This window comes from Panthera leo, chromosome C2 (genome assembly GCF_018350215.1).
Source record: "Panthera leo isolate Ple1 chromosome C2, P.leo_Ple1_pat1.1, whole genome shotgun sequence".
Classification (NCBI taxonomy): Eukaryota; Metazoa; Chordata; class Mammalia; order Carnivora; family Felidae; genus Panthera; species Panthera leo.
In genome coordinates, this window is record NC_056687.1 from 54,798,250 (window position 1) to 54,814,310 (window position 16,061).

General features: G+C 36.4%; 1 protein-coding gene across 1 annotated transcript in view; it reads right to left on the reverse strand.

The window, feature by feature from the left end:
• Positions 1 to 2,311: 2,311 nt before the first annotated feature.
• The window catches only part of IFT57 (intraflagellar transport 57), a 52,082-nt gene continuing 38,332 nt past the window's right edge, over positions 2,312 to 16,061 (reverse strand). The window contains exons 7-11 of the mRNA XM_042954755.1: positions 7,708 to 7,779; positions 6,671 to 6,802; positions 5,248 to 5,310; positions 3,506 to 3,572; positions 2,312 to 2,512 (exon numbers count right to left, since the gene is read on the reverse strand). Of these exons, the coding sequence (XP_042810689.1) occupies positions 2,334 to 2,512; positions 3,506 to 3,572; positions 5,248 to 5,310; positions 6,671 to 6,802; positions 7,708 to 7,779 (513 nt within the window). The 3' untranslated portion in view covers positions 2,312 to 2,333. The remainder of the gene's footprint in view (positions 2,513 to 3,505; positions 3,573 to 5,247; positions 5,311 to 6,670; positions 6,803 to 7,707; positions 7,780 to 16,061) is intronic.

A 16,061-nucleotide genomic window follows, 5' to 3' on the forward strand; every position in this document is an offset into this window, starting at 1 on the left:
ACTCACGGTTTCTTGTTTTATTCTGTGGGCTAGAGTTCATTACTATCATTATTTAATGTCCAGTTGTCCCAGATTGGCTGGTAGGACACCCCTCAATCTGTGTCCTTTAGCCATTTTCCCATCATTCTTTGAGCCCTTCTTTACTTTCTGGCAGAACGAAACATTCCCGATTCATATTGTGCTTTCCCTGCCCCAGCCCAGAAGTCTTAGTTTTTCTAAGAAGGCTGTTTTTGGGTTTTTTTTCAGTAGAAAAATTAAAAACCAAGATCTGAGTGAAACATTCTGTTACTGAGCTGTCACTGATTCTAGGCCCTCTTAGACACAGAAATTGTAAATGCATGCATATATGTACACATGTGTTTCTATATATTTATATATTTGTTAATCTGTATGTATTAAAAAACCATGAGTCCATACTGATGCTTCCAACTCCACTCCAATACCACAGGGTAAAAAAACCCCATCATTTACAGTTACTATCTCAAAACTGTGTCAAAACTCATAGGCTTAAAGTCATTAAATTTGCCATGTTGTGGAATAGGAACTATAAGACATTCTGGCACTGGGTAATGCCTGTCATCCACCCATTCCTTTACTAACCTGTGCTCTGTGTGCTAGGTACTTGAGTAGAATTATGGAAATGAAAAAGACATTCTCCCTCTCCTCAAGCAGCTCGGACTATTAGGGTAGAAGACAATAGATAATCCCAATGCAATACAATCAATTCTGTATCAGAGGTTTTCAGTGTTCTATGAGAACACAGAGGAGGAGTAACCAGCTCAAATGGAGTAAACTGGATTATTTCAGAGAAGAAATAAAAATAGGTTGCTCACACTACTTATTGGAAGAGTTCTTAGATTACTGCATGTTTACACAAAGTGAAGAGTGTACTTTGCTTCTGAGCAAAAGTATATTTTATGGAGAGCTCTGATTTATTCAGAAGGATTCTCTGCATTGATTGAATTCATCAAAAAACTGTGCAGCCATGACAGTACCTATGCGAGTAAGTTCCAAGGGACTCAGTGTTAGCTTGTGGGACCAAAGTTTGGGTTTCCCTCTTTCTTCTAGGCCCCACTCAATAACCATAAAATAAGGGAAGGAAAATTTTGGAGTTTTTCAAACTGCCTATTATCCCAAACTAAATGAACTGACTTCTTTGTCATTGTATTGATTATCACCCTCTTGGGTCATAGAAAAGTTTATACATACTCCTTTTCTTTTAACTAAACTTAAACTCAAGAAGAGTATGAAGAAAAATATTTGCGTGTGTGTGTATGTGTTACCTAATAAAGTAAAGACTAAGACAAAAAATTGGGGAGACAAAATATTACGATAAAAATCGAAAAGGGGATTTTATTATTTTTGTTGTCCTATACAAATATAGTACTCTTATCAAAATTCACCAGATTTTCTTTTCTTCTTTTTAAAACATAAATGCAGGCTATCTTCTGGTTTGTGCTCTCCTCACCAGTTTCCCCCAGATGTTAAGTCTGGTCATGCTAGTATTGCTTATTTTAGCAATTTAGCAGTCCCAGAGTAGAATTTTGCTCAGTAAGATGTGGAAGGAAAAATCACTGACACTGGGAGGCTGATCTTCACGTGTCTTGCTGTCTCCCATTCTGCTATAAATGATTCTTTAGTACAGCCGATACCACAGAAAAAACTGAAACTGAGACACGTATATACTTTTTTTGTCACTACAGAGTCAAACATGCCTGAAATGTTTATTAGGTGACCTTAGATCAGAGTAGATACAAAATCATTTTAGTCATGACATACTCATGATAGATAATAAGCTTCAAATGTTAATAAGTACACTGAAGGTTTTTCATATGCTTTTTAAAAGAAATGTGATTTTAGGTAACCATAAAGCTGAGGCAAGGGTAGTCTGGGTTCTTAAAAAAGAATCCCCAGCCATCATTAGCTGCCACTGGGCACAGAGGCAACTGTGGTCACTGCAGAGGTGGACCAAACTGAAGGTGCCAGGCTCGTGTCAAAGGTCCATGTGGTGTCAGCAGCAGCCGCACTACAGAAGGCATGGGTCATGGACATTGGCTTACATAAGGAACAGTAAGAAAAACATGCCACCAGGTGGGGGCTTTAACATATGTAGTGATTAGTGAAAGTTTCTTTCAAAGTGAGAATTTTTAATCACCTTATTATATTCAATTTAAAGGCTTTAACCATCCATTATCACGATACAATAGGTATGTGTATATATGTAAAAAAACACCCACTGAACGTGCTTTAATTGTGTTTTGAAAATCTATGCAACGTGAAATATACTTTGATATAAAAAAACAACTAATCAGAAGCATGAAAAACAGTGTATTTTAATAAGAGCCTACTGCAGATTCTGGAATGACTGTCGCATGCATGTCCCTAGTCATGTTAGATTTCTCTTTCAGTTTTGATTGGAGTAATGTGTGTTCTACAACACCAATTCTGATGTCCATCTGAACAGTTTCTTGCTTCAGCTTTGTTAAACTCTGTTTAATCTTCACCAAGGGAGCTGCAGAATGAAAATAACATGCAATAAAAATGTATATCTGGAGTATCAGTGTATTACAGAATTGTATGACATTTTCCTCACTTTGTCTGAAGACAAAAATGGGGTTAAAAACACAGCCAACAACGTACTGGCATTCACACAGTTTTGCGGTGGTATTTTAAACACCTGAGATTTTTAGGATGGGAAATGATGCAGCATTTGATGTGCTACGGCTGAATTTCCTTTCTTTTCTAGGGGAAGAGTTGTTAAAAGGGTATTTGAGGATGTCTTTTAATATTTTTTATGGGCTAGAATATTTGTCTGAAGGAAAACAGATACAACTGGAGAAAAAAGAAAGAATTACCTGTGAGACACAGATAATGGGCTCATTCAAACATAGCAAAATCTTCATACATCCCCTTTTAAAGGATCCCTCAGTATATACAATTAGAGCTCTAGAAAATCTTTCTAGAGCACAGAAGGGCCTTAGGCAATCACCCAGGGCCATGTCAAAGTCACTAGCTCATGATGGAGCATGATTAGTAGAGGATTATTAATTCTTCTCTATTTGACCCCTGCCCAGTCAGGTCTACTAGGGGGAGAGGAAGAAAAACAAAGGTCGTCCCATCCCTGCCTCCATGCCGTGTGGGCACGCACTTAGTGCTCTTTTGTACATAAAATGGAATAATGAAGCTCATTTGATGAAAACAGAAAATATTATTTTCTAAAAACTGGAATAACAAAGTATTACTAAATATTTCCCACTCTATCTCTGAATCAGTATAGTTTGAATCAAAAAATCTTAAATGAGAGTAAAAAAAAAATGACTCTTTTCAGCTGATTTATAAGGAAAAACTGATTATCAGATGCCATCTCTGTACCATGTACTTACCTCTCCTCAAATTCACTTTAAAAAGCAGATTCCCTATTTTCTAATACCATTTTGTTAAACAGATTTCTTGAAGACATATTCTCGTCTTGCTCATTTTCCCCTTAGGATGAGTGTGCACTCACCGCCGTCAGTCATGCTGCTGCCTTTTTCTTCCATTTCCTGCTTTACCTTTTCTAGTTCTTCTGTAACCTTTAATTGAAAAAAAAAAAAAAAAAAGTCTTCATGAGCTCTGAATTTTAATAAAATCTCCAAAATTACTGAATGATGTATTAAGAACATTTGGATATAATACATCTGTAAAGGGATATAAAGATCTTAGGACTCTTCTGGACATAATTAGAATAATAAGATAAAGTATGCAGACACACTAGGCTTTTTATCTTCTGAGAGTGCTCCTAACATTAACTTCACCAAATGACTGTCTCAGATTGTCATGTGACAATGCAAATGGTTCGGTTGTCATTAATGGCATGTAAAGTTTGCCGTTATCCCCTTGCATCTACCATGCCAGTCTTTAATAATCAGTTACTAATTAAAATAGTATACACATCCAGAGAAGATTTTGGATTTCCGAGGTTTACTAGGTATCTTAATATTATAGTCTTATAAGAAAAGATGCCACTTTTTCCTGTACAGGACACTAAAAATAATGTTTATAACATATGGCTGCATATAAAAATATTCTAACTGCTCTATCCAAACCAAGAACTCCAAGAGGCACATCGTGCTGTCATATTGGCTCTTATCTGTACTCTACGTCATACTCAAAATTATACTACTATAACTTCTATTAGCAAAATTCTAATCTAGTACGTTGTCTTTAAAAAATCAAAAAATTTTTAAATGACTAGAACTAACCCATACTTATTGAAACTTAGTAGGCTTTATTTTTATCATACTGGTGAGTAAAAACTTCCTTGGGAATCAAGTGCTCATTCAAGTAAAGCAAATTAATTTTTTTTAGGCACCTGCAATGTTACAACTGGGGATAACTACCTCCTGCAAAAGAACTAAATGGTTCCCTGGACTCCCTTCAAGTGTTAATTTACCTAACATTAAGTGAGCACTTTACTTCTACATAACGTTTTATTTGCCTAGAGGCACCACAGGATTAGAGTCTAAATATTTCTAAAGTTATATTTTTAGTATTTTAAAATAACTATTTATGCCTCAAATAATCCCTATAAAAGGAGCTTAATTCTATTATATAGAAAAAGCCCATGACAATTACACTGAACTGTAACCAAAGATAATCTTGTACACTGGTTACTGATCTTGTAAGATTTTTTTTCCTCTCAGCTCTTCATTAAAAAAATTGGAATATATATTAGATCTTACTCTCTTGCAAGATAGTGAAAATAAATACAATAATATATGCAAATGTTTCAGAAGTTCCCAGAAGGAAAAGGTTACAAGCCACTTCCAGTTTGTGGGCAGAGAAATATTCAGGGTCACACACATCAGGAGCAATCACTAAAAACAAATCTTATATCTTACAGACTAACATTAAAACTTGTTATAAGCCATTTAAGCCAGTGCTTTACCTATGCTTCTATATATTAATTATAAATGTTACGTTTTTAAAAAGATTAAGGAGGGTTATAAATGTGCTAATATTATCAGCACGTTCTATGTTAAAGTGAATAAAACAACTTCAGGCATTTTATGGAAATAAGTAGTACATAAATACATCACTGGATTCACTGATAAGAAAACTAGGGATTTTCTCCTAAAGGAAAGGACTTAAAGCCACAGGAAGCAGTTACTGAAATAACGCATGGTTGTAGCAGTATTAAACTACCAATGGCTCTGAACAGCCAGGGCTTGGCTGACGGTGGGAAAAGGGCAAGGGCACAGTGTGTACCTCAGACAGGAGCCTGGTCCTCTCCGTTACTCCGCCATTACCCTGCTGGTATCGCTCCCTTGCCTAAGGGAGAAAACATTTTGTTTAATGACAAATTCAAGACAGAAGCAGATTACTTAAATATGACCTCTTTGTGTTTGCAATTTCTGCGTATCATTTTATGACACCCCCCCATTTGTGAATATATTTGTGAAAGTGACATTTAACTGTAGCTATTTTATAGCCCTAATAGGCACCATGTACTTAAACTAAAGTACTATAAAATGATGAATGACCTTAACCTTCACATACTGATGGTGTAACTCACATGGGTATGGTGCACAATAAAAACTGTCCTCGGCTATTCCCAAACAGTTTAGGAGAGTAGCTCTTGGTCGATCTAATTTGCATGCTATGCAGAGAAAACCAGTTCTAAAAAATCAATCATAATAGAGCATCAGGATGAGCTATTAATAAGGATTAACAAATGGTATGACAGTATGGAATATGTTCTTGGGAACTAATCTAACAATTATTTAATATCAATGCTTGACAGATACACAGTGGTTTTAATCAGAGACTTTTACAGCATTTTGGAAGTAAAAACATCCATGGGTAGTTGTGTATATCAGGGAATCATTTGTTAAATAAATAACGTAATAAAAAAGTGAAGATTATTTTCTGTTTGGTCTTTGAGAACTTCTGAAAGTACAGAAGTTATCTCAAGTTTATTTCCATTTTTTTCCTTCTTCTACCCCTTTTTGCTGAAAGAAAAAAAAATGTCTTCAACTGACATTTGCAGGTGTTCTTACTAGTCTCCCTTCAACAACAGAAAAGAGGGGCATCACTCCCAAGGAAAGCCTTGAGATCCCAACTGGGGTACAAAGGACTGCTGCTTTCAAAGGCTGAAGGTTTTATTTTATTTTTTTGGTGGAAATTCTAAAACCTTGAAAGGATTAAAAAATTTGCTCATTAAATTAATTAAACTGCTTGTCTTTGAACGTGTCTTGCTTTCATATTCCTTATTATGTGGCTGTAAGCCATTAAGGCAAGGATGTCTTTTCCCTCTGACACATGTAAATGCATACTATTCTTTTTCCTCCTACTCATACGGTAAATTAACGGCAGACTTAGAAACAAAACCAGGTGTCCTGACACTCTGTTCCTGTTCTAAGTAATGTTCCCCAACAATACATGCCTTCATTTATTTAAATCAAATGAAGAAACACATTTAAAGCCTTCTAGGAGATAATTTCTATTTCATGTAACATGAAGATGACAAGTTCTATTGCCTCACGTGGCTTCCTAAAGTAGGCAGAGAATCCATGTGTTGCTATTTGTGAAAAGCATTTCACGATTCTCAAATGAAAAGTGCCGTATCAAGTTTGGGAATTGGGGTCACCAACTGAAATAAATCCCTGGGGATCTATCATTCCTAAGTTACCTCACTCAGTTGGGCTTGAGCTGCACGATATTCTTGAACCAAGTGCTCAAGCTGATTGTTGATGTACTTTTCTCGGCTGCCGATCTTTTCCAGAGTCCTGCTAATTTCATTATGAAGTTTATCCAAAAATCCCTAGAAATTCCATAGGATTTTAGTAGATAAAAAAATTCACAAATATATTTTTCAAAAACAGTATGAGACGGGCTAAATCTCCTTCAATCCATCCCACAAATTCTCAATCACTTGTGAAAAAGATAGCTTATAATTTTCAATAGCAAAAGAAGTCTGTAATGAGAAATATTTTAGTCACACATGGCAGAATGTTAAAATAAAAAGGCACCTGGTAGTGTTAGTCAATTCATTAGTCCTTATGCATATCTATATTGTACGTGAGTGGAATCTGCTTTATAGTTCACAAGTAGGTAATGGAATAGCATGACTTTCTTGTAGCACAGTTCAAAGATGACTAGAATGTTCCAGTTGGAGGAAGGTCTTTAAATTTATAGTTCTAGCCTGGGACCCATAACTTCTCATTCCAACTTTGCTTCTTTGTGACATCCTCCAAAAAGTCCTTATTTCTGGCCAGAGCAGCCGCAAGCCTATGGAAGTTGGAGGTTCTAAGCATTGCTGGGCTGGCATTCTGTTATCCTTTCGGATTCAGAGAGGAAAGAATGATGAAATGTTGAAATGATGAAATATATATATGTGTGTGTGTGTGTGTGTGTGTGTGTATGTGTATATACATATAGTGTGTATATATATATGTGTGTGTGTGTATATATATATATATATATATATAGTGTGTATATATATAGTAGATATATCTCTAATGTGTAATATAGTATATGTTATATTTCTTTTGAATAAAGTTACCTTTCTTTAGTTTAAGTGTTAGGGCTGTTGAAATGTAATATGGTACAATATGTAAGATCCTCTAAGGCAAGGATTGTCTTTTTTTCCTTTCACGTTTTCCTTTAGTAAGTGTTCAACAGATGAGTAAAGTACATTGATTGATTCACCTGAAGTAATTCACATACCTTGGTCTCCTTTAGAGCAGATTCAATTCCACTTTTATGTTGGTGCATTTGGTCAACATGAATTCTCCAATCCTATGGGCACAAAAGCATATAAAAACAAGTAAAATATATATTTCCTTCTTTCCTCTACTTTTTTTGTCGTCATATCCTTTATTTTAATTACTTTGGTTGTTGCCCTATTTCAGGTAGCAGTGTCCTATATATAGCTTGCAATCTGATTATAAAGGAATATGTGTAGAGCACTTTAGGATAAAAGGCTCTAAATAAATGTAAATTATTTTGTGTGTTCACAGAGTGATGTCTGACAATTTGAATATAAATTATTCCTGCACTGCTGGTGGTTAATATTTATGACTACCCATCAAAATGAAAAAAAAAAAATCTAATTACTAGAAAAGAAATACTTGTTTAAATAGTAACAACTGCCAGAGGCAACTCTGGAATCAAGTATCATATATCAAGGATTAGTTTGTCCCCTGAAAATTAAGCGGGGGCCCTCTTCAGGAAGACTTTTCTTTCTTAAAAAAGGAAATCTATAATGATTATTAGAATTCATGTATTTTGAGATAGATCGGAGTACTACTAGGCTGACCCAAATTAGTGTGTTGAAATCTATGCCAGTATTTCAATTACAAGATATCTTCAAAATTTTTTTGTTTACATTACTAAAGGTAATAATTTTAAGACTGGAGAAACACCCATGATGAGAAAAAATACTATGGTATAAGCTGAAGTGATGGAACCAGGAGATTCCTCAATTACACATATCTGTTTGCATACCCTGATACTCCACTTTGCTATCTACACTATTTTGTGAAGAGAAAATTATATTGTGAATTGTCCTGTTCTACTGATTCCTTAACTTTGAAACATGGGCTAGTGACTATAGGGCAAAACAACCTTTGGATACTTCACACATACCTATTATAAAATTACAAAATATTAGAAAACCTCAAAGAGCATCTCGTGTCACCTTCATCATTTCACAGATAAGCACTAACAGGCCCAGTGACAGAAGGGGGCACACCCAAGGCCCCACAGGTAGTGGTGCACCTGGATCAGAAGCCAAATGCATTAATTCCCACACAACACATTTTGGCAGCTCAGAGTTAATCAAAGGAGCAACTGGCTACTTGACACCAGTGAGGGTGCTACAGTGGAGAACAAATCAGCACTTTCTTTTGTCCTTAAGCATTTTTCTATCTCATGAGCAAAAAATATCTCAGACTATGAGAGCCGGAAAGGACCTTAAAGATCATCTACTCATCCATTTAACAGTCATCTGGTGCAACGTTTTCATTTTACAGTTGAGGGGACTGTTCATCACCCGTGACTATGACTAGACAGATTTGGCAAGGAAACAGGCCTCTCCAACTCAGCCAGTCAACAGTGGAACAGGGAGGAGACGACACTGCCTGGCCTGCTGCACTGGACCAAAGATGCTTCAGCCTCAAAATGGAAACCTGTTTAAGCCCAAGCAAGCATCCTTATGAAAGAAAATGAACCTAAGAAGTTAAAATTATATTAGTAATTTTTCTTAAAAAGTACTCATCCTGCCTGATTCCAAAAAAAAATTCGTAAGCTTAATAAACGCCAAGCTTAAGTATTCCTACAGTCCTGGTAGACACGTATGCATATGTATAAACACATATCTACCTACATATACTTACATATATAATATTATTTATAGTAATTGATGTGTTTCATATAGTTTGTGTTCTGCCTTTTCTACTCAGCATTCTTTTTTTACCCAGCAAATGTCCTGTTCTGACAAAGTATTTCGAGAGAAACAAACATGCCTGGTCATGTATGGAGAACTACGATGATTTACACTGATGTTAACTCCATGGAGGAGCTGGCATTTCAGTGGAACCTTGAAGCATGGGTAGCATTTCAAAAGGCTGGAAAGGGGTGGGAGAGAAAGGGTATTTTAAGTTGAGGGAGTAACAAGAAAAAACAGGAAAATAAATAGGGAATAAGTAGCCCAGACTGGCTAGAGTATAAAACACAAAGTTCTTGGGGTGGGGAGGATGAATCATGAGGAAGCAAAGCTGGAGAGTAGGTTAAGTTAGATCGAGGGCTTTAACTGAGGAGTGTGGATTTTATCATGTGGACAATGAAGAGTTATTAAAGATTTTTGGTCTCAGTTTTAAAGACAGGTTTGTGTTTTGAGAAAAAAAATAACAGAGGGAAGGACTGGTTAGACAGGCAAGAGACTGAAGGCAAGAAGGCAACCAGTTAAGAGGCCATGTAATGGTCCACGTGACAGGTTAGCAAGGTTTGCGGTAAAGCAGTGCCTGTAAGAATGAAAGGGGAGGGATGAATTCAAGGGACGTGGTAGAGACAGAACTAGCAGGAATTGAGGACTCAGGGCAAGTGTGTGGTGGCTAAAGTGGGGGTGGGGTAGTAGCCAGAAGGTGTCTTTAAGGTTTCCAGCCTTAGGAACTAAGAGAATGGTAATAATACAGTGTGATAAGAACAGAGTAGATTTCGGGGAGTCAAAATGGACTTTTTAATATGATAAGTCACTGGGGCATTTGTGTATTCTTACTGCCTTTTAAAGTGGGAAGCTAGTAATGATTTATCATTATCTGCCACACAAATGTGAATGTTCGTTTTATTAAAATCTAGATGGACACATTTCCTGATGTTCAGTCATAAAAAAAGCCTTATAAATGTTCTAACCTTTTAACCCGGCAACTTCACCTCTAGAAATTATTCTCAAAGAAATAACTGGGGATGCACACAAAGATGGATATGTAAGTTCTTTGTAAAACAGCTCCCTAAATATTTAACTTTCTACATATTTGCCAGCAGAAGACAATTTAAACTAATTTTGTAATTTTTGTAAAGGAAAAATCATGCCATATGATATCATTTTTATAAAGCTCAACATGCAGCAAAGTTCAGTGATACACTGTGTGCAGATGTACACTTACGTGAAAACACTTAAAAAAGGAAGAGAAAGAAGAAGAGGAAGAGGAAGCAGCAGCTAATGACAATACACAAGACACAAGCTTGAGGACAGTGGTTACCCATGGGAGGGAAAGGGCAGCAGCAGAGGAACACAGGTGCTTCAAGGGCGTTGTAACGGTCTAGTGCTCAAACTGAGTAGTGGGTTCATGAGTGTTTGATATATTATTGGGCTTCGTAATTATATATGTATTGTATACTGAAATGTTAAGTTCATGTTTTCAAAAAAATTTACTCAGCAAAAATGCATGCTAGCTACATATAGTAAAGTGGAAAAACATTCCCCACAGAATACACTGTTAGGTGTCCAATTTAGTAAAAATTAATATTTGTGTATATTTGTATGTGTGTGTGTTAGGCCAGGAATATGAATATTGATGTTTATGATTTTTTCTTTATCCTTCCAAAGTTTTCCAAATTTCCTACAAGACAATTTTTAATCATCAGGGAAAAATAAAGTCAAAAACCTCCTGGATATCCAAGAAGGTCTTGAAAGGGGTTTAAGATAGCAGAAAATATAAGTGTAACATTTTAAAATCACAAATATAAAAAGGCAAATATGTAGCTTTAAAAAAACTACAACTGTGATGGTTAGAAAGTTTACAAAGGCTTGTGGTAAGAATGAAGACCTGATGGGTTTTAAATGGTACGTAAGGACTTGATCCTCAAAATAAAACAGTAAAAGAAACTGTTCAAAATGATAGCAATTCTTACACTGGTAGTGCATCCATTAGGTCACAGTGCACTGGTGTATGCCTTTCCTTATTTGAGACTCACACAGGTTTGGAGTGCTGAGTAGATTTCTCATCCCTTCTTTTTCACTTCTCTGCTTCCCTGTAAGAGCGTTCTGTGATTTGCTGGCTGGTTGTATACCACCCTGCTCCACTGATGCTGACCTTAGCCGTGTGATTCTCATTGGCCAATGCGACAGTGGTGGACATGGCCTATGCCAGGACTGTGCAGATGCTGTAAGAGGCATCCATCAGCTCTCTTACCCTTTATTTCAGCCATGATAATAGACATACCCCACAGAGGGGTTATGCTTTCCAGCCTGGGTCTGGGAATAAGAAACACGGCACACAGCAGGAGTAGACCCACAGCTGAGCCACACGTGAGCAGACGTGCATCTTGAGTGAGCGTAAATGTATTATTATTACCGTAAACCACTGTCATTTGGGCGTATTTCCGATACAGAAAAACTGACTATATATACATTTGTATAGGAGGAAAACCAAGAATCAGGTAAGTTAAATAACCTTTCCAAAGTTTCATGTCTGGAAAATGGAAAGCACTCCCAAACCAGTGAATTTCCACATACCATGTGATGAGGGAAACAAAGGCAAGAAAAATGTAGTTTAACTTAAATCTCCTACAGCTTGCATCCCAGACAGATACCAGAGACATGCGGCGTGTAACATTCCTCAAGGAGTTTATGGCTGCCTTAATGCCTTAGTGTTTACATTTCATTAAAAACTAAAAGCAACCTTATCTTACCATAGCTGCATCTCCAGGGTCCTGTAAAGCCCTGCTTTCAGCATATAGAGATTCCTTAGAAAACCATGTTGTTATCTCTATCCCCCTCCCTCCACAAACTTAAAAGTATGTATTCAGTCACTCCTCACAATCCCGGTGCAGTTTTCTGCCCATGGGTCCAGTTCCCGTGCTATAAAATCACCTTTTTGCAACAAAAACGTCTCAAGAATTCTTAGCCATGTGCTCACGAACCCCACTTCAAATTTCATCACTATATACTGCTTTTCTTTGTGATAAAATGAACTACAGAAGAGTACCTAAGGCAAACCAGTAGTTCTTTTTGTTATATATCAAGTGGGACCACCTGGGCTGCTGGAGTTTACTGGTCACCTGTTCCGAAGCGCTCTAAGTGTGTTATTAAGCTCGTTTCTCCTTTCTATTGAAGTTGAGCTTTTCACTAATCCAGCACATTTACCCTCTCTGAGGAAATGAGAAAACTAATAATGCTGCAACATATAATTTCTTTAGGCATTCTATTTTTTAAAATCCCTTCACATAAAATCTCGTATACTTCTGTCACTTGTGAGGCAGACACAAAGGTACTGTGGTAACCATAACCTCCTCCCCACTACAAATTCTTTACTGCCAAATTATGCATCTCCCTTTTTCAAAGCCTGGAGAATTACGATGACATCCTTGCAGATGGCGAGTCACAGGATACCATAAAATCAAAATGTAGGAGATTTGGTTGCAGCCACGAAGGTGACTGGCAAGACTATATAGATCTCTGGGTTTTACTTCAACAGCCCCTGAATGATTTCCTTTGCATATTCCCAGACTCTTTGTTCCTTTGTCTGGGTCTCCAACTCAATGCGTAAAGCTCTTCTCTGAAATGGCTGCTGAGATAGAGACTGAACCACCAGCTAGGGATGGCAAATGCAACTTTTATCTGTGTGTACATTTCACTAATTTACAACTTGTGAAATGTCAAAGTTTCCTCCCCAAGTTTGAACTTGTTTATGTGTGGAGAGGCAGAGTGCCAAAGGACTCTTGACACAAAAAAGCTGAGGAAGGCACCTTTGATGTCTTTTCCTGGGCTCAGAAGTCTGTGCTCCAGCACAGCTGAGGCTCAAGGTCCCGGCTCTAGTGGCACCATGGCTGCGGCCCCCGAGAGCAGGAGCGGTGTGTCAGGATTCTCATGTATTCTGAATCGCTCTCCATCACAAAAACGTTACTTCTGCAATCTACCCTACCTTTTCCTTCTATTCTCACTGGTTCTTCCCCAATTCTGTTATGAATAATTACTAATGGAATGTTCTGTTTTTCACTTTTGTTCTGGTAAATATAAAAATAGTTACGAGGGTTTCTATGGGCTTTTGCATATACGCACAGACACTTTGGGCTCCCTCCATTTAAGATGCCTCACCGCATTTTTCTCATTAGGCCTCTGTTTCAACTCTGAATTCATTTTCTCTGTGGATTTTCGAGATCACTCTGGGGAAGAAATCCTGTACCTCCATTTCACAGATTGGGTAACAAATTGATGTTGTATGATTTTTACCATGTCAATTACAAAATGAATAGGAAACCAAATGTCCTTTCTCTCACTTACAGATTTTCCATTACACTGAGCTACTTCTTTCATTTCCTTGCTTTGTCACCCAATTTCAATAAGGAGCACAAGCAACTGACAACTTTCAATTCAAGTCTGCACATAAAAATTAATGTTTCTTAGCTTGGTTGTTTTGCTACAGCATGGATGCTACAGGAGATTTCCTGCTTCTAATCTGCTGTGGATGAACAATCTGTTTAACCAACCTTGTTAGAATAATCTCTGAAACAAACTATATGTAAGTTCCAAAGAAAGATTTATCAGACTCTCCTATAAATAAAATACATAGTTTTATGTGATTTCTATTTTGGCTACTTAGAAACCTTTTTCTATTTCCTTCCTTGGGGATAGAGTAGTAGTTCCCCAATAGTCATATCCAGTCTGAGGTCTTTTTACGTCTAATAATAGCCTCAAGGTTAACATTCAAATAATGTCTAGTATGTGTCAGGCACTACATCATCACATGTAACTCTCTTAAAAACTCTAGTAAGATGAGGAAATTGAGACGGAGCTACTTTAAAGTAGCTCACAGGCAAATCTTGCAAAGACACTATATCAGTCCTTATCATTTCCCTGAGGAAATGCAGTAAAGTAGAACTAAAAATTTTAAGGGGGTAATGGCTAAAGGAGACTTTAGTTTTATCTGTAATATTTGAATATTCCCAAGAATGTATTTATATATCAACTGTATAATGAAAAAATGAGTTTAAAATGGTTTTAGGGTAAACATATGCAACTGAAAACTTTCTCACAAAGAAATACCCAGATCCAGACAGCTTCATCAGTGACTTTTCTCAGACATTTAAGGAATAGCAACAACTTTATACAAATACCAGAGAACAGGAAAAAAAAAAAAAAAAGGAAAGCAACTGCCAACTTGTTTTATGAGGCCTGCATAGCATGACACTAAAACCTGACAAAGACACCTAAAAGAGACGAAAAATTACAGATCAGTATTTTTTGTAAACATAGATATAAAAATTCTCAACAAAATGCCAGCAAATCAAATCCAGTAATATATAAAAAGGATAATACATCATGATTAATTTGCATTTAATCCAAAATGCAAGGTTAGTTTAATACTCAAAACTCAATCAGTATAATCCACCATAACAAAAGAGGAAAAAAAGAAATAAATCCTATGATCATCTTCATAAATGAAGAAAAAAATCATTTGAAAAAAATCATTTGAAAAAATTGACCATCCATGCATAATAATAACTCTCAGCAAACTAGGAACAAAAGGGAAGCTCCCCAACCCAGTAAAGGATAGTTATAAAAGTCAGTTAACATCATACTTAATGGTCAAATGTAAATTTTGAAAGCTCTCTCTCTGCTAATAGCACTTATATCTAATATTATATCAGACAAGATAAAAGAAATAAAAGGGATAAGGCCTATAAAGAAAGAAATAAGAGGGGCGCCTGGGTGGCTCAGTCGGTTAAGCGTCCAACTTAGGCTCAGGTCACGAACTTGTGGTGTGTGAGTTCAAGCCCCGCGTCGGGCTCTGTGCTGACAGCTCAGAACCTGGAGCCTGTTTCAGATTCTGTGGCTCCCTCTCTCTCTCTGACCCTTCCCCGTTCATGCTCTGTCTCTCTATGTCTCAAAAATAAACGTTAAAAAAAAAAAAGAAATAAGATTGATGTTAATTGTAGATGATATAATTATATACACTGAAAATGCAAAACAGCCTATAGGACTATTGTTAGAATGAATAAGTGATTTTAGCATGTTTGCTGGAGATGTACACACACACACACACACAGAATTCTATGTTTATATACCAGCAACAGACAGAAAATAAAATCTAAAAGCCACTATTTTCAGTAGTATGAAAGAACAACACATAAAAGTGTCCAAATACAGACCTACACATACATGCTCACTTTTTATGACAAAGCAGTGCACTGGGGAAAAGATAACCTTTTCAGTAAACTGGGTCAGCTGAATATATATATATATATATATATATATATATATATATATATATACACATACACATATATATGTATATATGTACATATATGTATATATACATATATACGTATATATGTACATATATACATATATATACATATATGAAAAACAAATACATCTTGAGTTCTGCCTCACACCATACATAAGAATCAATGCTAGGTGAATTGCAGATCTCAATGCAAAATTAAGACAATAAAGCTTCAAAAAGAAAACACAGAATACCTTCATAGCACTGGGGTAAGCAAAGATTCTTAAATAGAACATAAGTATTAGCCACACTCCCTTCTTCCAAAAAAAGATCATTTTGAGTATATTCAAA